General features: G+C 38.6%; 1 protein-coding gene across 2 annotated transcripts in view; it reads left to right on the forward strand.

The window, feature by feature from the left end:
- Nucleotides 1-22,191, forward strand: part of MRC1 (mannose receptor C-type 1) — a 113,804-nt gene that overhangs the window by 24,251 nt on the left and 67,362 nt on the right. For both annotated transcript variants that reach the window (XM_061436158.1, XM_061436159.1), the window contains 4 exons: nt 313-477; nt 7,025-7,138; nt 13,684-13,830; nt 18,888-19,073. In XM_061436158.1, coding sequence (XP_061292142.1) covers nt 313-477; nt 7,025-7,138; nt 13,684-13,830; nt 18,888-19,073 — 612 coding nt within the window. The remainder of the gene's footprint in view (nt 1-312; nt 478-7,024; nt 7,139-13,683; nt 13,831-18,887; nt 19,074-22,191) is intronic.

Below are 22,191 nucleotides of genomic sequence, written 5' to 3' on the forward strand. Positions count from 1 at the left end.
TTTGTATTTGCCTCACTTCTCAACTCATCTGATCTCTAGCATCCTAATGGAAAAACAGACAAATATCTTTCCTTTCTTTCTTAAGGCACATGAAAGAAATGCAATGTGGTGGATCTTTGGAAAATTCCCCGTCTTCATTTCAGGAGTCAAGACAATTTCATAGTCACTTTAAACCTAAGTAAAAGAAAGAATAAAAGGAAAAGAAATACAATGTTTTAGGCATTAGTACTACCAAGATTGTTTAAAAAATATTGTTCCCTGAAAATCCTTTCCCTGGGTAATGTAATCAATTCCTTTTGGCTTCTTTTGCAGTTGAAGGCAGTGAAAGCTTATGGACTAAGGATCCATTGACCAGCATTTACTATCAGATAAATTCCAAAGCTGCTTTAACTTGGCACCAGGCGAGGAAGAGCTGCCAACAACAGGATGCCGAACTCTTGAGCATCACAGAGATACATGAGCAGACATACCTGACAGGTAATGATGTGAAATGAAAACAAAGTTGTGAGGTCATGATTGTTGTCTTTCTATGTGTGCATGCATGCTCAGTTGCTCAGTTGTGTCCAACTCTTTGCGACCCCATGGACTGCCAGACTCCTCTGTCCTTGGAATTTTCCAGGCAAGAATACTGGAGTGGGTTGCAGTTTAACTTAAAAGCAGATAGCACAAATAATTATAGATATCATGATCGAGTCAGTCCTAAACAGATGGTGCAGGAGGCATGACAAATGTGAAACCTGTAAAAGACACCTGAAGTGACAAATAGGTTTTGTCTCATGACCCAACTTTTTAAAATTTATTTTTTAATTGAAGGATAATTGCTTTACATAATTTTGTTGCTCTCTGTCAAACCTCGACATGAATCAGCCATAGGTGTACATATGTCCCCTCCCTCTTGAACGTAGCCAACTTTCTTCTATTAGTTGTGACAGTGTCTGGAACCTGTGCTGAGAAGGATTCTGAGGATTAATCTGGGCTCAGAGTAGAAGATGCCACGATCAATTAGCAATGTTTTAGACACAAGACATGGGTGCCAGACAGGTCAGGTATTCTAGGTGTAGCCTCAAGTCAGTGGTTTTCCATTAGCATTGAAGAATTTACTCCCACCACAAACAGGGACAAGAGCTGGGTTTTTTGTTTTTTTTTTTTTGACCTCCTAGCTCTCAAATTCCCAGACTACTGGTTTTCAGGTCTTACTGTTTCTACAATTTTTTTTTTTTAAGCATTGGTTTATATGTGAAAATGAAAAGAATTAGTGTTTGCTTGAGATGAGAAGTTCTGTTTTAACTTCTGTAATCCACACTCGGGGAACAGAGAGATCAGGACCAGAAATAAGTATGAGATTAAGAGCATCCCCCATTTCCTGCTCTAGAGTCTCTCCTCCCATTCACCTTGACCCTGCTTCTAGCTTAATCTGTCTCTGTTCTGGTCACCACCATGTTGAAAAAACCCTTAGTGGCTTCTCGTTTCTTATCAAATAATTAACAACACATCTTTGCCTGACTTCCAAGGGCTGTCACCTGTCCACTGAGTGCTGCTCCCCATTGTGCTTTTCACAGTCTTGACAAAAGAAAAGTTTTGGGTTTCTCATCTAATGTCTCATACTTTCTCACCTCCACATCTGTTTCCATGGCATTTTTTTGTATCTGGGATTCCCCACATGTTATCCAGTTGAAAGGCAATCTTCTCCCTTTCTGTCTGCATTTCTCTTATTTGTCTACCAGTTTTATAAAAGTTACTTATATATGTTCTACTTCCCCTAATATTCATTTGTTTTAAATTCATTCATCATTCTACAAGGTGGTATCTGTGCATGGGGCACTGTTCTAGGTCTTAGGGACATAATGATACCAAAGCCAGTCATATCCTGTCCACGTGGAGCTTAAAGTTCAATGGGGAAAACACATAAATAAGAAAACAAACAAATAAATACAAATTATCATTAAATGCCACAGAGAGAGCAAACTGAATGCTGTGTAGAAAAAGGATTGGAGGGGCAGATGGCTGAAAGTGAGGGATGTCTTGTGACTAGGTATGTCCCCACCCCCAGAGAGATTCACAGCAGAACCTTCCAAGGAAGACAGTGTTGAAGAATATTTGCTGACAAATGAGGATGCAACACAAGAAAAGCAATTATTTAGAAATTCAGCCTCACATTTGGACCAGTGGTCAGTTTATGGCAAGAAGACAATGGTTCTTAAGTGTGAAGTTGCTTATCCATCACTAGGGAACTTTGTTAAAGTGAAGCTGCCTGGGTGCACACCCCCAGAGAATGTAGATTAGTAGGTGTAATGTGGGAGCCCAGGAATCTGCATATGATCAGTTTTCCAGGTGATTCTGGGGCAAGTGGATGAGGACCACACTTGGTAAAACACTGTATTCAGTACCCGCTGTGTCAAAAACGCCTACTGATTCCATCTGCCTGGACAGCAGGCAGCAGAGCTCAGAGGTGTAGGGCACAGACTTAGGAGCCTGACTGCCTGAGCCCCTGATCTGTGAAGCTGGGGGATCTTGGGGGTAATTCCTGAGGCTTCTATGCTGCAGTGATATCATCTGTTAAGGGAGAAAGTGTGTGTTACCTGGTATGGGGGACAGAGTTGTCCCCAGCCTTACCTCATTATCTAGGACTTTGCTTTCTCCAACCCTTTTTGGATCATATCTCCATCAAGTGAAACACATTTCTCCTATAAGTTACTATTTTTAAACTGAATTTCAAGATGCTGGTTGCATCCTATTTTAGTTAGAAAAAAATGTAACATGCATTATATTTTAGTACAACTTTGTGAAATATACAAGGCATTATTAGGAAAGATTTTTCTGCTTCTTGCCCATTTCTGAGGACTAAATCATGAAAACTGGCTCCACTGTAATGAAAGCTTTATTGCAATAGTTAGGCACCAAGTACAACTTTGAAAACACCAAGTATAACATTTTTCCTAGTAGTGTAACTGCAGCCGCCATTTTCTTTCCGGCGTTAGTAAGGAAACTGAAGACAGAAAAGCGCTGTGACCTCACCGGGGTGTTGTCCTGGTCTGTGTTGGTCTTTGGGGCCTTTGTATGTAGTGTTGGGACAAAGTACAGAGGGATTAATGTTTATAACCATGTATCAAGATAAGGAGAAGAGGAAAACAGACAGAGATAGATGAAATTTATGTAGATGATGAAGGAAGAGAAATGATGAGCTGACAATCCTGGTGTGATGTGTGCTGGCTTGCATGGGTGAGAGAAAACTCTATCAGTTGAAATGGTTTCACTTGGCTTTTTTTTTTTTTTTAATGGGTCTGTTTGTGTGTTGTGTTATCTTGAGTCTTCTGAGTTTTGCTTGTTTTCTGGCTTTCCAGAAGCGAAGGGACAGAGCACAGGTTACTTTTGGACTCTCTTTCCAGCTGCCTAGAGCAAAGGGGCCACGTGGGCAGGACAGCATCACTGCCCCAGCCCTCCGCTCACTTCCACATTTCTGGCTCCAGCTCTGCTATCAGGCGCTGGCTGCAGGAAATGCTTCCCTAATCAGCAAGGGCTATTATTGTGTCCTCAGGGGAGCAAACAAGCCCAAAGAGATTTCGAGGCAGAGTTCACCTCAGATACTTAGCTGAATCTCACCCAAGCCTCTGGAATTTCAGTCAGCAAATTTGAATTGAAATCCGGGTAAGAATGACTTCTCCAATGAGATGTGTAGCATTTCCTGCCTTTTCTTTTCTTTCTTTCTTTTTTTTTTTTTTAGTCATACTGCACAGCATCTTAGTTCCCTGACAAAAGATCAAACCCATGTCTCTGCATTGGAAGCACTTTGTACCACCAGGGAAGTCCCTCCTGCTTTTCCCAAGTTAGAAATACCAAGCATGAGGGGACAAAAGGAGTCTGAGGGAGAATTTAAAAATTAATACAGACTTTTGTTTTTCTGGAAAGAAGGTATTCATGACATTTGGAATTTATTGGCATAAATTGGCGAAGACTCTAGAAAATGAAGGTGTGAGTAGGAGATTGTCATTCATTCCATTCTGGGAAGTAGATCACTAAAATTTTTTAAAAGCCACAAATACAATAGTTATACTTTTAAAATAAAATATGATTTATTTTATGTGAGAATTTTTAAGAGTAAATTTCATTTGACACAAAGGTATAAGCCTCTTTAATGACTCTGAAATCAAATCAGCTATTATTTATGAAACAGCTTTTGTGTGTCAGACACAGCTTTATTTCTAAAGCTGATGCTAAAACTGGTAAATAAGAATTACTGTCTTCACTTAATAGACAAAGTAACAGAAGGAGGGATGAGTTAAGAATTTTGCCTTATCCCAGATGTTCAGAAAATAACTGAATTGGAATTCAGCTCTGTCTTTCCATTACACTCTGCCCAGGTCTCACTCACAAAATAAGCAAAGATCTGATGGTCCCCAATGCATGAAGGAGAATTCTTAATTTAGATGTCAACAGCCCCTTGTTCTAGAAAATTCATTCTAGTAAACTGGCAATCTGATTTCACATTATCTGCTGAAGGCAATGGCACCCCACTCCAGTACTCTTGCCTAGAAAATCCCATGGACGGAGGAGCCTGGCGGGCTGCAGTCCATGGGGTCACTAAGAGTCGGACATGACTGAGCGTCTTCCCTTTCACTTTTCACTTTCATGCATTGGAGAAGGACATGGCAACCCACTCCAGTGTTCTTGCCTGGAGAATCCCAGGGATGGGGGAGCCTGGTGGGCTTCCATCTATGGGGTCGCACAGAGTCAGACATGACTGAAGCAACTTAGCAACAGCAGCAGCTGGGTTAACGGCTTCTGCCCAGCAGCCAATTCTTACATCACCCATCGTCACTTCATTGTTTCTTCTACTTCTGCCCTCAAAAATGTTGGGACACTCAATTAAATCTTCAGTTCTTGAAACTGATTTATAACTATGTATGTGCACAAATAGGATTTGCAGAACTGAAATAAGATACAGGAAGTGAAATTGGCTTGTTTACTCTGATTGTTTTTGCCAGTTTCCTATGATGGTAGCTGGAGAACACATTGGACCACAGTATAGAAAAGAAAAATATGGTGTAATATTGGACATTACTGTGTCTTATAACTAAGTTTAAAAGTAGGTATTAACCATTTCAGACAATGCATGCATAATAATTAAACATTAAAAAGTTTAGCATGTGGAATTGATGCTTTGTGTAATAATACTAAAAACATTTGGTAATCTTTTTTATGAAATTACAAACACACTAGAGAAAAAATTGTGGAAGATACTCATCAGGTTTAAGTGACATATTTAATACAGAGTTTGAAATTTGTCAGTTGCACTTTTTGTCAACTCTAATTCAGCGTGGAGTGGTGGTTGTAGTTGCTAAGTCATGTCTGACTCTTTGCAATCCCATGGACTGCAGCCTGACAGTCTCCTCTGTCCATGGGATTATCCAAGCAAGAACACTGGAGTGGGTTGCTGTTTCCTTCTCCAGGGGATCTTCCCGACTCAGGGATCGAACCCAAGTCTCCTGCATTGGCAGATGCATTCTTTACCACTGAGCCACTTCAGTTCAGTTCAGTTTAGTCACTCAGTTGTGTCTGACTCTTTGCGACCCCATGAATCACAGCATGCCAGGCCTCCCTGTACATCACCAACTCCTGGAGTTCATTCAAACTCATGTCCATCAAGTCCATGATGCCATCCATCCATCTCATCCTCTGTCGTCCCCTTTTCCTCCTGCCCCCAATCCCTCCCAGCATCAGAGTCTTTTCCAATGAGTCAACACTTCGCATGAGGTGGCCAAAGTACTGGAGTTTCAGCTTTAGCATCATTCCTTCCAAAGAACTCCCAGGGCTGATCTCCTTCAGAATGGACTGGTTGGATCTCCTTGCAGTCCAAGGGACTCTCAAGAGAGTCTTCTCCAACACCACAGTTCAAAAGCATCAATTCCTCGGTGTTCAGATTTCTTCACAGTCCAACTCTCACATCCATACATGACCACTGGAAAAACCATAGCCTTGACTAGACGGACCTTTGTTGGCAAAGTAATGTCTCTGCTTTTCAATATGCTATCATTAACTCTTTAATCAACTAAAAAGAATATATAGAGAACAACAGATCTAATTTTTTTAAAGTTATAAGTAATAAAAGGTTAGAGTTTTTTAACATAGGAGGGCTGAGGTCCATGTTGCTTCTGTTTTGTTCTTTATTCCATCTCAAGCCAAGCACAGACTTTGAAACATTGTAATTAGGATTTATTAACTGCCTAAATGGGCTTCCCAGTGGCTCAATGGTAAAGAATCTGCCTGCAATGCAGGAGACGCAGGAGACCCAGGTTTGGTACCTGGATTGGGAAGATCCCCTGGAGGAGGGCATGGCAACTCACTCCAGTATCTTGCCTAGAGAATCCCATGGACAGAGGAGTCTACAGTCCATGGGGTCACAAGAGTCGGACAGGACTGAAGCAAGTAAGCACGTACGGGCAACTACCTAAATAAAACATTGTTTGTAGGAGAACAAGCACATAGTGTTTAGATTTTAATCATCATCTTCATGAGGAAAAAATTGATTTTTAAAAATATCAATAAAAGATTCTGAGAGTAAGTTCTGAAATATGAGGGCAGGGTAATAAGAGTGATGGATTGAAATGTGTATTCAACTTCTCATGATAGGAAATGGTGACTTTTATACAAAATCAATCTTATTTTTTCTCTAAAATGTACTAAACATGTTTTGGTTTGAAGATAGTCTGAGAGAGTCTTCTCCAAATTAAAAGCATGTTCACATGATCCTGTAATAGTCATCAACATGATGGGGGCTGAGGCCTGGTCATATCTGAGTTAGACTCCCAACAAGGACATTCCTTGCTTATCTATGTTCTTAACTTAGATGTTACCAGTGGAGGTAACAGTTATACTTGCTTTTAGGTTGTTAGGCTACTCAGAGGAGATTTGCAAGACATGATTTTCATGACTTCTCTCTAATACATTTTGATTCAAGTACTTAATTCTGAATTTTATTTCACCATCTTTTCTGAGTGACAGTTTTTGTTTTGCTTCTGTCTTATAGGTTTAACCAATTCTCTGACTTCAGGACTCTGGATTGGACTAAACAGTCTAAATTTCAACAGTGGATGGCAGTGGAGTGGGGGCAGTCCGTTCCGATATTTGAACTGGTTACCAGGTAGGATTAAGCTTGTCTGATTTAATCGGTGGGATTAAGCTGGTTGAATTCATATACATTTAATTTATCTTGGTACCTTGGAGATCTCCATCAGCTCACGTGTAGATCACGAAGGGCATAATTGGGAGACTTCATCAAATGCAGTCCATTTCTTACCTTGCTTAGAAACCTGCCAGCTAGATTCGAATACACTAAAATTATAAGGATATTCCAGCTTTCTGGGAAAAGGACTTGTCTGGAAGGATTATTGCACAAATCAATACAGGACTCAAAAGTATATATTCTCAGAGTATCCTTGATGCTCTAGGTATTATATTCAAATATTTTATTTTATATTTATGAGATATTTATATAATATATAATGCTACATATTATATTCAAAGATTTTATGCATATTTGTTTACATCTACACACACTATGAATTTAAGAAATTTAAATTATTTTGGGCTGGAGAATTTCTCATTATCTTGAGCCATGAGATATTTGCCATATTTCTGTCATCGTGATCATGATCTGAAAGTCTACACTAACACCATTTTCTCCTGTTTTTAATCAAATAGAGTTGGATTAAAAATAATTCCAGCCACAGGTTGTAATATTCCATACTAGCATTATCATTCATGAACAATTTTGTTAACAATTTGTAGTTTAGTTGTCAAAAAACACAGGGGACAATCAAGCCTGCAATAGCTTTCCAGTTTTTTGAAGGCCAGAGAAGGCTCTGAACTAATTTCTTCATTGTCATGACACAGAGGTTCAGTTCAGTTCAGTTCAGTTGCTCAGTCATGTCCGACTCTTTGTGACCCCATGGACTGCAGCGTGCCAGGCTTCCATGTCCATCAACAACTCCTGAAGTTTACTCAAACTCATGTCCATTGAGTTGGTGATGCCATCCAACCTTCTCATCTTCTGTCATCCCCTTCTCCTCTCACCTTCATTCTTTCCCAGCATCAGGGTCTTTTCAAATGAGTCAGTTCTTCCCATCAGGAGGCCAAAGTACTGGAGTTTCAGCTTCAGCATCAGTCCTTTCAATGAATATTCAGGACTGATTTCCTTTAGGATGGACTGGTTTGATCTCCTTGCAGTCCAAGGGACTCTCAAGAGACTGGTTTGATCTCCTTGCTGTCCAAGAAGACTCTCAAGAGTCTTCTCCAACACCATAGTTCAAAAGCATCAATTCTTTGGCGTTCAGCTTTTCTTACAGTTCAACTCTCACATCCATACATGACTACTGGGAAAACCATAGCTTTGACAGAGAGATAACAGAATATAAAAGGAGACTAAATGATAAAGATGCAACTACATATACAGCAATTATTCTGAGAAAACAAAGGACCGGTGATGACAAAAAGTCTTCCATCTTACCCACCAATACCAACCCTTGTTAGTCACTTCCTCAGGCAGTGGTCCTCAGCCTTTTTGACACCAGGGACTGGTTTTGTGGAAGACAGTTCTCTCATGGACCAAGAAGGAGGAGTAATGGTTTTGGGTTCATTCAAGAACATTACATTTATTGTGAACTTTACTTCTGTTGTTATTATATTAGCCCCACCTCAGATCAGCAGGCATTAGATCCCCGAAGTTGGGGACCCCTGAGGCATTCTCTACCGAGTATGATTCTAAACTCCCAACCCACACTCCATCCTGTACTAATCTTGATTTATTAGGAAAGTGTGCAGGAAAGGATTAGTGACGTCTGCAGTAGGTGTGGGAAAGGATGGGTCATGTCTATTTATCATTTCTGTGATGGAAAATACTGGTGTGCTGTTTTTTCATATGATCAGAGTTCTTTTTAAAGCCTTTGAATGATTTTTGCTTTTGGCTTAGAGGATTAAACTCTCCACTTTCTATGTTACAGTCTTATGATATTGAAAAGAAAAAGAAAAGCTTTGAAATAAGTAGGTGATATTTGGAATATGCTAAAACGTGAGAGGGGATTTTTTAGAGGAGACATGTTGATTTAAACATTAGATTTTACTCTGCAATTTGATTTTCAATGTATTGCTTCAGTGCACGATGGTCACGAGTCTGTCACTAGCATTAGCTCTGCTCTCCTCTGGATATGGGAAGTAAGCGTTGCTGCAGAGGAATATAAGATGTGCTTTTTTATGAGTGAGAATTTGATTTGTCTGCCTTCTGACTCAGTCAAGTTAAATTGGAGACTTCCAGTTGACTCAGTCAGATGATTGGATAATAATTATTTATTGGAGGATTAGAGTTTATTCTTTGCTGCTTAATTGTTATAGATTGTTAGATCATTTTATTACTCAGTTTGAAGTGACAGTTATTGTTAGATTTAACCATTTGCATTCTAAGAGTTCAGTGAGAAAATTGAGGGGTTAACTTCGGTGAAAGTGAGGAATAAAATTGGAATAGTAATGAGAAAAGAAATGTCCTTTCTTACTAAATCAAATTCCTGAGAAGTAGGTTTGAGATTAAATCAACTTCTGAAATGAGAGTTTCTTCAAACAAAAATTAGAAACCTTGTGGGATATTAGAAGTGGTTAATTGTATAAACTGTTTAATCAGCATTCAGTTTAGTACTTCCAAAGTAATACATCTATTAAAGTGCATCTACATTTTAAGTAACAATATTTTATACAAATGACATGGAAGTGTGAATGCAAATATGTAACTATAGTAACCATTTAAGACAAATAATTGATATATTAAAGTTGGTATTGGTGTTCTATTGGTAAATAGCTATATCACTATGATTTAATAGTTATATATTAGTTAAGTACTACTAGCTGTGAAATATTGTTTCTTGAAAGTTTCTTTCTAGTACTGGTACCTTATCTGTTAGTTCAGTTATAGTGGAAGTTTGGCCATAAAACCAACACATTTAAAAAGGTTTATCCTCATCACTAACAGTTTTTTCTTTCTGTGCTATTCAAGCAACTTCCAAACACTTTTGACAAAGGTTTTATGGAGCAGGTAATGTGATTCCATCTTGCAGGAAGGGAAAGTGTGGCCCAGACCCAGTTTGTATACATGTCAGAAGTGACCAAGCAGAGTCATAAAGAAAGTGTGACTCATCATCCTGTCTTCTCTTGGGAGCTGCAGCTAGCTTTTCCAGTCCTGGTTTTAAAATCATATATTAAAGTGATAGAAAAGCATGAGAAATGTGGGTATTGATCCTTGTATCAAGTGCATTCGCCAAGCTGACTTGACCTGGTGTTTTAATCATTTTCTAGTAAGCAATGGGATGAGAGGTTAGCTGTTAAAAATATTCTTCAGTAGGCTGAGTTTAAAATCTTGAGAGAGAGTCTGAGCTCTTGGGAATACTTTGTCAGCATTTAGGGTGGCATATTACTACTTCTAGGCTTCCCTAGAAGTAGTTGGCTTAGCTAAAGAATCCACCTGCATTGCAGAGTTACAGGAGATGCAGGCTTGATCCCTGGGTGGGTAAGATCCCCTTAAGGAGGGTGTGGCAACCCACTACAGTGTTCTTGCCTGGAGAATCCCACGGACAGAGGAGCCTGATGGGCTACAGTCCATGGGGTCACAAAGAGATGGACATGACTGAAGCAACTGAACACACATTGCTACTTCTAGCAGCTCTTCCTGTAAGTGCATGCAGAGAAGCGCAGCCCTTAGCACAGCAGCCATTGCTGCGCGTTATTACTCTGTAGTCTGTAACCAGGCAACAGGTCCTGCTCAGCCATTGGTCAGTGCCTCAGTGGAATCTTCCCACAAGCAACCAACCATCAAGAAAGGACAGTTAGTGAGGAGATTCAGACAACAGTGGAGTGGTGGTCTGAGGTGGATCGTGGTCTTCTCCCTTGAGACCCTTCAGCTCACTTAGCCTTGGGCCAGAGGGCTGGGGGCTGTGTCTTGCTGGGCTCCAGAGCCCCCACCAAGGCCAGCCACTAGCCTTGGACTGGGCCTTGAGGCAGTGGCGAACCTCTCCCCGTTCCTGCCTCTGTGACCTCGTGGTGGTGGCAGTCTGCCTGGGTCACAGTCTGTGGGACCTGGTCTCCCCTCTTTGGGTGGCCTGAGGAGCCTGAGGGCCAGTTGGGCTGGATACCTAGCTCCCTTCAGAGATGACAGCTGGGCAGAGTCAGGGGACCTGGTCCTGAGGGAGCCATCAACTGAGCTCTGCCTCTGCTTAGCCAGGACTGGGACCTTGGAGAGTCAAAGTTGTGCCTTTTTTATCAGGACAGAGAATAACATTCGTTTGGTACAGATTTGCTTTCCTGATGGCTCAGACAGTAAAGAACCTGCCTGCAATGCAAGACATGGGGGTTCAATCGCTGGGTCGGAGATCCCTTGCCTGAGAATCCCACAGACAGAGGAGCCTGGGGGGGTACAGTTCATGGGGTTGCAAAGAGTTGGACATGACTGATGGACTAAGTGGGGACTTCAGTAACTTTGGGGTTCTTGGGGGCACGAGACACCTATCCTCTTACATGGTCCTACAGTAAACAATTCTCTGTTCCAAACTCCAATGTTTTTTAGAATTGTTTGTCCTCCCTGTGCATCGGGGCACACGGACTTGCATTTTTGGTGACATTCTTCTCTTTTTCTCCTATTGCCATCTTTCCTGCCTCTTCTTTCTAACTAGAAAAATTTCCCATGTCCAGCTAGTCTCTAAGCTGGTCCTCACAGTTAGCTTGACTTAGGTTTTTGGGAGGGTATTGACTATGTAGAATATGGCTAGTTTGAAATATTGTGTTAGTTCAGTTGCTCAGTCGTATCCAACTCTTTGCGACCCCATGGACTGCAGCATGCCAGGCTTCCCTGTCCATCACCAACTCCTGGAGTTTACTCAAACTCATGTCCATTTAGTTGGTGATCCCATCCAACCATCTAATCCTCTGTCGTCCCCTTCTCCTCCTGCCCTCAATCTTTCCCAGCATTGGGGACTTTTCAAATGAGTCAGTTCTTCTCACCAGGTGGCCAAAGTATTGGAGTTTCACCTTCAGCATCAGTCCTTCCAATGAATATTCAGGACTGATTCCCTTTAGGATGGACAGGTTGGATCTCCCTGCAGTCCAAGGGACTCTCAAGAATCTTCTCCAACACCACAGTTCACAAGCATCAATTCTTTGGCACTCAACTTAAAAGCCCAACTCTCACATCCATACATGACTACTGAAAAAACCATAGCTTTGACTAGATGGACCTTTGTTGGCAAAGTAATATCTCTGCTTTTTAATATGCTGTCTAGGTTGGTCATAACTTTTCTTCCAAGGAACAAGCGTCTTTTAATTTCCTGGCTGCAGTCACCATCTGCAGTGATTTTGGAGCCCCAAAAAAGTAGTCTGCTACTGTTTCCATTGTTTCCCCATCTATTTGCTGTGAAGTGATGGGACCAGATGCCATGATCTTAGTTTTCTGGATGTTGAGTTTTAGGCCAAACTTTTCACTCTCCTTTTTCACTTTAATCAAGAGGCACTTTAGTTCTTTGCTTTCTGCCATAAGGGTGGTGTCTTCTGCTTATCTGAGGTTATTGATATTTCTCCAAGCAATCTTGATTCTAGCTTGTGCTTCATCTAGCTCAGCATTTCTCATGATGTACTCTGCATAGAAGTTAAATAAACATGGTGACAATATACAGCCTTGACTTACTCTTTTCCCTATTTGGAAGGAATAGGGAAGTTGTTGTTCCATGTCCAGTTCTAACTGTTGCTTCCTGACCTGGATACAGGTTTCTCAAGAGGCAGGCCAGGTGGTCTGGTATTCCCATCTCTTTAAGAATTTTCCACAGTTTGTTGGGATCCACACAACAAACTCTTGTTATTTACCCCGCTATCATACATAAAATGAGGGGCTTCCCTGGTGGTTCAGATGGTAAAGAGTCCACCTGCAGTGCAGGAGACCTGAGTTCAATCCTTGGTTTAGGAAGATCTCCTGGAATAAGAAATGGCAGCCCACTCCAGTATTCTTGCCTGGAAAAATTCCATGGACAGGGGATTCTGGCAGGCTCAGTCCATGGGACTGCAAAGAGTCAGACACGACTGAGTGACTAACACTTTCAAACTTTAACTTTCATACATAAAATAGCCCAGTGTGAAAACTGTTCACAGTTTAAGATTTAGCTTTATTATTTGATCTCGTCGGGGGAAAAAGTTATTTCAAAGAAGTAAACTTACTGAGGCTTCCTTGGGCCAGTGGTTGGGATTTTGCCTTCCAGTGTATGGGGTACAGGTTCAGTGCCTGGTTAGAGAGTTGGGATCCCATGTGCCTTGCAGGCAAAAAAAAAAAAAAAAAACAACCCAAAATATAAAACAGAAGCAATATTGTAACAAATTCAATAAGAACTTTAAAGATGATGCACATCAAAAAAAAAAAAAAAAGTCTTAAAAAAAACCAAAGAAATAAACTTGTATAATCAACATTTTAAGTACTGGGATGAGCCAACAACGGAAAAACAAATAGTATCCAACATAGCTTTTGCTCTGTAGGCAGTAAATATTTCTTTGTGAATGTATAGCAAAAAACTGGGGATCCATTAAATGCCAAGGATAAACACATGAGGTTGTGAGGGACTATCTACTTGTCATACTACAGTAATCCTAATTTTATTTTTTTCTCCAAAGGAAGTCCATCAGCAGAACCAGGAAAAAGCTGTGTGTCACTTAATCCTGGAAAAAATGCTAAATGGGAAAATCTACAGTGTGTTCAGAAACTAGGCTATATTTGCAAAAAAGGCAACACCACTTTAAATCCTTTTGTTATCCCCTCAGGTAAGTGATCTATTTGATTTGAAGTACATAAAATAATTTAGAGGTCAAATGACAGCCTAGTCCTAACTGTCGGCAATGACAGGTTTGATCGATCATTTATGGAGGCAACTTAATGATATTCCTACAAATGTCTTTGTCTTGGTTGCTAACGTTTCCAGAGTGTTCTCGAGTGTTCCAGCAGGAGCAAAACCATTAATAAAAAATTTTAATAAATAAATAATTGTTAATAAAAATTTTATCTTCACAGCTGCCCTAGGTGGTAGGTATTATTATTCATGTGTTTTCAGTGAGGAAAAAGATATTCATAGGCTGCAAAAAATTGGCACATGTGACAGAACTGAAGTCCAAGCTAGGAAATCAATATCTGAAAAGGATGTTTTATTATGTCCTTGCTATGTAATGGCCTATCTGGGAGCCAGTGCTATTTGTTTAACATAAACTGAAGTCTTCACTGAAATATAGCAAAACATCCCAGAAGTAGTAACTGAATTCTATATACAGGCCAGAGGGAAAAAGGGCAATTATGCTATTATAATTTTATAGAAGAATTAAACTACCAAGGCCAAACTGCATTCCTTCTTCAAACTAAGCAAAAGCAAACTAACTACACTTTTTTTCACCATCAGCTGTTTTGGAGAGACACTTAAAACTTCGAAGAGACTTATGTATGTATGTATGTTCTCTGCTTGGGAAATCTGATAGTGTGGCATTCTTGACTTTCTTTTTCTCTGTGACTTTTAAAAACAATTTCATTTATTTTAAAATATGATTGACATGGCTAGAAAGTCCAAGGTATGACATGATAAATAATAATTTCCTCCAATGTCTTATTCAAATATGCATCTTTTCTCTGAATAACTGTGTCTGAGTGTATATCCTTACCTAGTTATTCTATGACTATATAAATAAATATGTTTGTAATTATTTTTGTCTGTTTTATACAAATAGCAGCAGATAATACACTTTTCTCTACTTTTGTCACTTAATAACAATGTTGGGTGTTATTCCTTCTGGTACATAAATAGCTTCTATGTTCATTTTTATGGCTGTACATTAGCCATTGCAGGAAGAGACCATATTTTTTTTTTTTTTGACTAGTCCTCTCTTAATGGAGCTTTAGTTTATTTCCATTTTTTTATTATTATAAGCAATGCTACAGTGAATAATTTTATACCTATGTGGTTTCATGTGTCTCATTATTCCTAGAAGTGGAATTGCTGAAGCAGAGTGTAGGTGTGTTTGGAACTTTAATGGATACAAATACGGCAGAGATTGCCAATGGATATAGATGAAGGTCCCATTATTGGGTTTGATTATACTTTACAGGTTCACCCTTATAACTGTGGGCATGCCTTAGAGAGACTTCAGTAATTTTTATATTTCATCTCCTCTCTTCCTTGCATATGATAAATAGTATAATCCTCCCTCTTGGAAGAGCTCATATAATTCTCCTTCAGAAGATTTGGAATTGCCACTTTGGGAAAGAGGAGAATGGTGGTTTTATCATCCCTGGTATAGTAGGCAGAATTCTGTAACTTGACTTTGTTCCTTAACCCTCCAGTTATAGTTTCCTACCTATTAAGTAGAAATACTAATAATACTTGTTCTCCTTGTGAATACTTGTTTATATTGTCAAGCACTCAGTCCATTATTCTTGTATCTCTACAAGGCCTGTTACCGAACCATACTTGGGTCTGCTAGCCCATGCACGGTAAAGCCAATGTGCTGACATTAGGTTGCTGTGAAGGAAAGTGCAGTGTTTATTGCAGGTGACAAGCAAGGAGTCTAGGGCAGCTAGTGTGCAAAACACTTAAATCCTCAATATGTTTCAGCAAAGCATTTTTATTTATTCATTTACATTGGAGTATGATTGCTTTACAATGTTGTGTTAGTTTCTGCTGCACAACAAAGTGAATTGGCTATATGTATACATATACCCCTTCCCTCTTGAGTCTCCTTTCCATTGTCAACTCCCTGCCCCTCCAATCCTACCCCTCTAGATCATCACAGAGCACTGAGCTGAGGTCCCTGTGCTATACAGCAGGTCAGCAAAGCATCTTTAAAGGCTAGGTAAGGGAGGTGGATTGCAGGGTATGTGATAAGCTCAAGTACAATTCTCTGGTTGATGGTGAGGTATCAGGGCAGGGTCACAGGGGTTAATATTATCAATCCTTGGGCACCAACAGGTCTGAGGGCTACATGCCCATGATAATCAAGTAGTTAATTTCTTTCATTTGGTGGTGGTTTTAGCATCTGTAAAACAACTTATTAAACACTCAGAAGACACTGTTGTCTAGGTATTTCAGAGACAAGTTACAGCTGAGGATGTGGGAGTGGGGTCTGTTGAAGGCCCCATAAAGTCCTGCTGGGTTACATGCCTTACTTCACTTGTTAACTTTCACTTTCCATTAGTTTTTAAATTTTCTGTACTTCCTGGATTAGCATTCTGTCTTATTTATACACTCAAATAAGCCTGAGTTTGAAAAAACAAAGAGGAGTATGAAGCACACGCAGTTGCTGACTCTCTTGGGCAAGAGTTCCACCTCATGTACTATTTGTCCTTGCAATGCCACCCTGTTCATCCATGATCCCTGGGTCTCTGGGGCCGCACTGTCCAGTTCAGTAGCCTCTAACCACATGTGATCACTGAACACATGAAACACAGCTAGTTCCAAGAGAGTTATGCTATAGGTATAAAATATACACTGGACTTCCAAGACATAGCATGACAAAAAAAGTTACCTCATTATTTTTAATTGACTATATGATCATGTTTTGAATATATTGGGTTAAATAAGATATATTTAAAATGAAAGCTACCTGTTTCTCTTGACTTGGGTACTAGCAAATTTAGAATTCCATAGGTGGCTTCCATTTGTGGATTTCCTTATGCCTCAATCAGATAGCATTGCTCTAGAGAAACAAGCCATCTTTTGTGTCTGCCCCAGGTAACCCCTCTTCATTGGTTGTTCTCATATTTTTTAATATTTTAGAAGTTTATCTGTTTAGTTTTTGAAGCCCTTAGAATATGCTGGCATTATTTTCAGCTTCTTGGGCAGCAAAATTAAAATATCCCACCAGAGGGCTCCAGAGAAATACTAAACTTTTTTTTTCTTGGTAACTACTGGAACTGTGTACAAGGAATATTTTCTAAAAATATGCATTTTTTGATGCAGACGTAAAGAACAGACCTGAGGATATGGGGTGAAAGGGAATGAGAGGGTGGGATGGATTGGCAGCAGCACTGACACGTGTACCATGTGTAAAACAGCTGGTGGGAAGCTGCTGCATACCACAGGGAGCTCAGTCCGGTGCTCTGTGATGACCTAGGGGATGGGATGAGGGCAGTGGGAGGTCCAAGAGGCAGGGAACGTATGTATGCATACAGCTGATTCCCACTGTTGTATAGCAGAGATAAACACAACATTGTAAAGCAATTATATTCTAGTTAAAAATTAACATATGCATTTTTCTATTATAATAATACAGTGTTTGAATATCAGGACTGCTATTTACTTGAATGATGATTGTACACAAAATCTTGAGCTTATACAAAGGTGATGCAAACAGTCCCAGACTTTGAGAGAATATTGGACCAATGCATCAAATGACAAAGATACCTTATATTGAAACTTTACTAAGGCAGTACATTTGAGAATATTTCATATCAAACTTATAGAGATTGACATTTATTTGACAATATAGTTCCTCTTTAAGCAGGATATATTGCTCAGTTGCTCTCTAAAATAGTATCCATAAAATGGTAATAATAAGCTTTGTGTATTAAATATAACTTCAATTATTTTCCTGACAAATATTCATCACATTTATTCTGTGCCAGGCCCTATGTCATTTTAGGACGTATGGGGACAAATAAAGTGAGTCTCCTGCCTTCAGATGTCGTTACTGTCCCTTCCCCCACTCATTACTATTATAGTACATGTTTGTAATGTATCAATCATCAAGGTTATGAAATTTGACCCTAACTGTTAGTAGCAACAAATAGGATATTGGTCACTATTACTGATTTGATTAAATCATCATTGTTGTCATGTTTATAATTTATAGTCATATTATCTCAAATGTTTTCCAGTGCAGAAGAACACAGTGAGGATGGGTAGTTTAATATTAGTATTAATATTATTTACAATTTTTTATATATATGGATAGTTTGGTTCATGTGATGTGATTTGCTCATGGCAAATTCAGATTTTGGCTGAAAGACTTTGGAATTGAAATCCTTGTGATTTCTGCAATGTCACATGTCATCTTTTGGGAGAAAGTCAGTGGCAGTGAGTTGGTTCAGAGGCACAGGTGGCCAGCTCACAGTACCATGGTTTCAGAAGCTCCTTGGTGACTCCCCTACCTCCTACCCATTCTGTGCCCTGTGTCAACACATTTTTCTCCTGATTGCATTATGAGTTTTGCCCTCCTCTGAGGAATGAGTGGCTCCCTAATGTCCATAGAAGAGAAGTAAATTGAAATCTTTTTGAAAGATTTATTTATTTGGCTGCATTGGGTCTCAGTTGCAGCATGCAAGATCTTTGTTGCAGAGCACGGACTGTCTAGTTGTGGCACACAGGCTTAGTTGCCCCGTGGCATGTGGGATCTTAGTTCCCCAACCAGGGATCAAACCCATGTCCCCTGCATTGCAAGGCAGATTCTTAACCACTGGACCACCAGGAAAGTCCCCTTGAAATCTGTGCCTCCAATATATTTATAGGACATGGCTAGGACAGGTCTACTGATGATAAAATACAAAAAGAGATAATCTATTGTATCTTCATGTGGCCTTGTATGCATAATTGAAAAGTAAAAGAGATTTCTCATTTGGCTTCATTTTATAGTGAAAGATGGCTTCCATATCATTTTTAGTCTAATATCAAACACATTCTTCTCTATATTTTATGAATACCTATGCCAAAAAACAGAAAATAACTATTAGCTGTATTTGCCTATAATAATGAACTGTTTACTATAGAGAATGTTATTAATAGAAAATATTGTTACAATTAAAACTCTTTTAAAGTGTTTTCCAAACTCTTTTTTTTTTCTAGAAAGTGATGTGCCTACCAACTGCCCAAGTCAGTGGTGGCCATATGCAGGTCACTGTTACAAGATTTACAGAGAGGAGAAGAAAATACAAAGAGATGCCTTAAGAGCATGTAGGAAGGAGGGTGGTGACCTAGCAAGTATCCACAGCATTGAGGAATTTGACTTTATTATCTCTCAGCTGGGCTATGGTAAGAACTTCCATCTATAATATGCTGACTCTTGTCTTCCCGACTTACAATCTGTCTCTGGAAAATTTAATCATAAATGTTAAATTTTATAATCTAGATAAATTCAAATTAACAATTCAATAAACTTAGTGACAAATATTAATTATGCCTAAAATATAAAAATTGCATAGTAACTTAAAGAATTTCTATCACTGAGAGAACATTTGATTTTTTCCTTTAACAAGGAATCAGCTTATGCATAGCTTTTAAAATATTGTTTTTCTATATAAAACCTGGATTTAGAGCAGTCTTCTTTAAACTTGTGAACAATATTTCACTTATTGGAATTTGTGTGTGTGGAGGTATTTTCTATTTTAAGGCCGATATTTTCTCTCACAGGAAAGGTCTCTAAATGAACTATCTCATCCTTTGGAGTTTATTTTCTCTGTTAATCTAGCTGATGCTGCTAGAATGATGAGCAGAAAAATCAAGAAGATGTTTGATTGGAGTGGTTAGATAGTGGCCTAAACCTTTTGAAGTAATTCATATATCCACTTTAGGACTATAATCTAAGAGATACAGAGTAAATGTAGAAAATATAGAAAACTAGCATATTGTAAAGTTTTCAAAAATTGGCTCTATCAGAAACAATTGAAAAGTGGGTAAAGGACTTGGGAATGCTTATCCTGAAGAGGAGGAGGGTGAGGAAGGATATAATAATGATGGACACCCCGTGGTACTTGCTGATTAAATGATGATCATTTTCTTCTTCCACTGATGAGATTGCTGAATAGCTGGACCTGTTCATTTCCAGAGAGCAAAACAAGAGGAAATGGATGATGGTGATGCTGGGAATGCTTCCTGACACTTACTGTATGAAAATTGATAGGAGTGGGGGTAGGGGAGAAGAAAAAAACAATGAACAAACAGATGAGATAAATTAGTCTCAGACAAGTACAAAAGATCCCCAACACTGCTGCTGTTAGTGCTTGGCTGAATGGAATCCTTCCTCCTCTGCTCACCTCACTGAATTTAGTAGGGTGATGATGTTCGACTAACTTGTAAATTTCTTGATTACTCTATATTTACCTACCCTGGAACACCTAGACTACACAATAATAATGTAATCAAAACCAAGATATCTGAATAATATCACGACATAGATGGCATGATGCTTATAGTAGGTGATAAACTTTTCAAGTGAGTCAGTGGAAAACAGTTTAAGAGGCTGTAGGGCTAATGTGCAAATTTTCTCTACTTTATATAATATGGTCTATTATAAAGGAGAACCTTATATATTTGTTGCTGTAGTTATTTTGAATTTGGATGAGGAAGGTTGCTTTTAAACTCAGCTAGAGAATTAGTAAATTTTCACTGGAGAAACTTCCCTTTTTATTATTGATAAAGATTTATTTCTTTAAAACCATGCAAATAATATTAATAAAAAATAAGTAATAAAGTTAAAATTAGTGTTTCTTTTCCTAAAATGTCAAACTTTCCAACTACACTTTAATAAAAAATTCCCTCCTTAACCTCTGAAAAAAAATTGTTTCTGAGTCAAAAGCCTAGAAAACCTTTTTTAGCTAGTTGAGACAATATCTTTCATGTTAATCATGGAAATACAGTGGATAAGTTGGAACCTACATATATAAATTTTGACTCCATTAACTAAGACAGTTTACTTAACAGATTTACAAAAAACTTTGTCTAACAACATTATGCTCACATCTTAAATATTTTTATAGGATCAAGTTTGTGCGTATGAACTACAAAAGCTAGATGAGAGAACAGTTTAGTGAGAAAAATGTTTATTGGACCCTCATTACTCTGTTATAACTGTGGGACTTGAGAGTTTAGGTTTTCATTGATCTTGAACCTAAAAACCTTGAGGAGTTACATGAGGTCATTTTGGAGCCTGTATTTGCTGCTCACAGATCATGATCTGCCAAATTAAGTGAAAGGAAAAGGGATCATCTTGGCAAAGCCATTCATGCCTCATGGTGCTGGAAACATCTGCTGGGGCTGACACTGGGCCAGCCAGGGACTTCTCCAAAAGCAAAGCTGAGTGACAGCTTTTAGGAGGAAGAGGCTACACCATTTAGGGAAATTCCTATAAGATGTGGCATATTTCTCACTTTCTACTATTAATACAACATCTTTACAATCTGTTGACAAATAATTTTATTTAACTGTTTAAAGAACATAGATCAAGCATCCATGATGGAATTCCAGGGAAATAACTTAAACACATGTTGAATTGTGTATGCCTCCAATTTTTAAAAATGTGGAAATGTGTATGATTTTAGCTGTGAGATTGCAGGCCTTCAATTTTATCCCATTTATGCTTATGCTATTTAGAACTTTTAGAATTACAATTCCTGATAAAATCAATGATGCTTTTCATAGAATTTCAGAACAGAATGATTACCTTTTATGTCTATACCTGGTAGTTTTTTATTCTAACTTTTGTTTGTTTGGGTTTTTCTGGTATTTTGTGGTGACAGTGATGATGGATTCATTTATATTTATAGACTAATAAGTGCTAAATGCCAAGAGAGTCCATTTATTCAGTTGATACATCTTCTTACTGTATGGATCATTTTAACTTCTATTACAGTGATTAAACTTTAACAGAAACACCTAGAATTTTCTTGGTAACAACCTTGTTAGTAAAATAGAAGTGGTTTTTAAAGTTTTTATTTTAAAACCTTCACTACACTAAAATTTAATAGTAGTCAAATAGATTTATGTATAAATAAACTATATATTTCCAGCACCATGAGTTTGATTGGTTATAGTAAATTATTTATAACAAAAAAACAGTTTCACAAAATAGAGGGTAATGATAGATCTACTTCAGTTTCATTTTAACAACTCTCAGGAGATTAAATCTGCAGTAGCACACAAAAAAAAGAGTACAGTCACCTTCACAATGTGAAGAATACATTACATATTTTTTAATATAAATTTATTTATTTTAATTAGAGGTTAATTACTTTACAATATTGTATTGGTTTTGCCATACATCAACACAAATCCACCACAGGTATACACGTGTTCCCCATCCTAAACCCCACTCCCTCCTCCCTCCCCATACATTACATATTTTAAACTAAAACTGACAACACAAAATGTCATT

This window comes from Bos javanicus, chromosome 13, assembly GCF_032452875.1.
Source record: "Bos javanicus breed banteng chromosome 13, ARS-OSU_banteng_1.0, whole genome shotgun sequence".
Taxonomy (NCBI): Eukaryota; Metazoa; Chordata; class Mammalia; order Artiodactyla; family Bovidae; genus Bos; species Bos javanicus.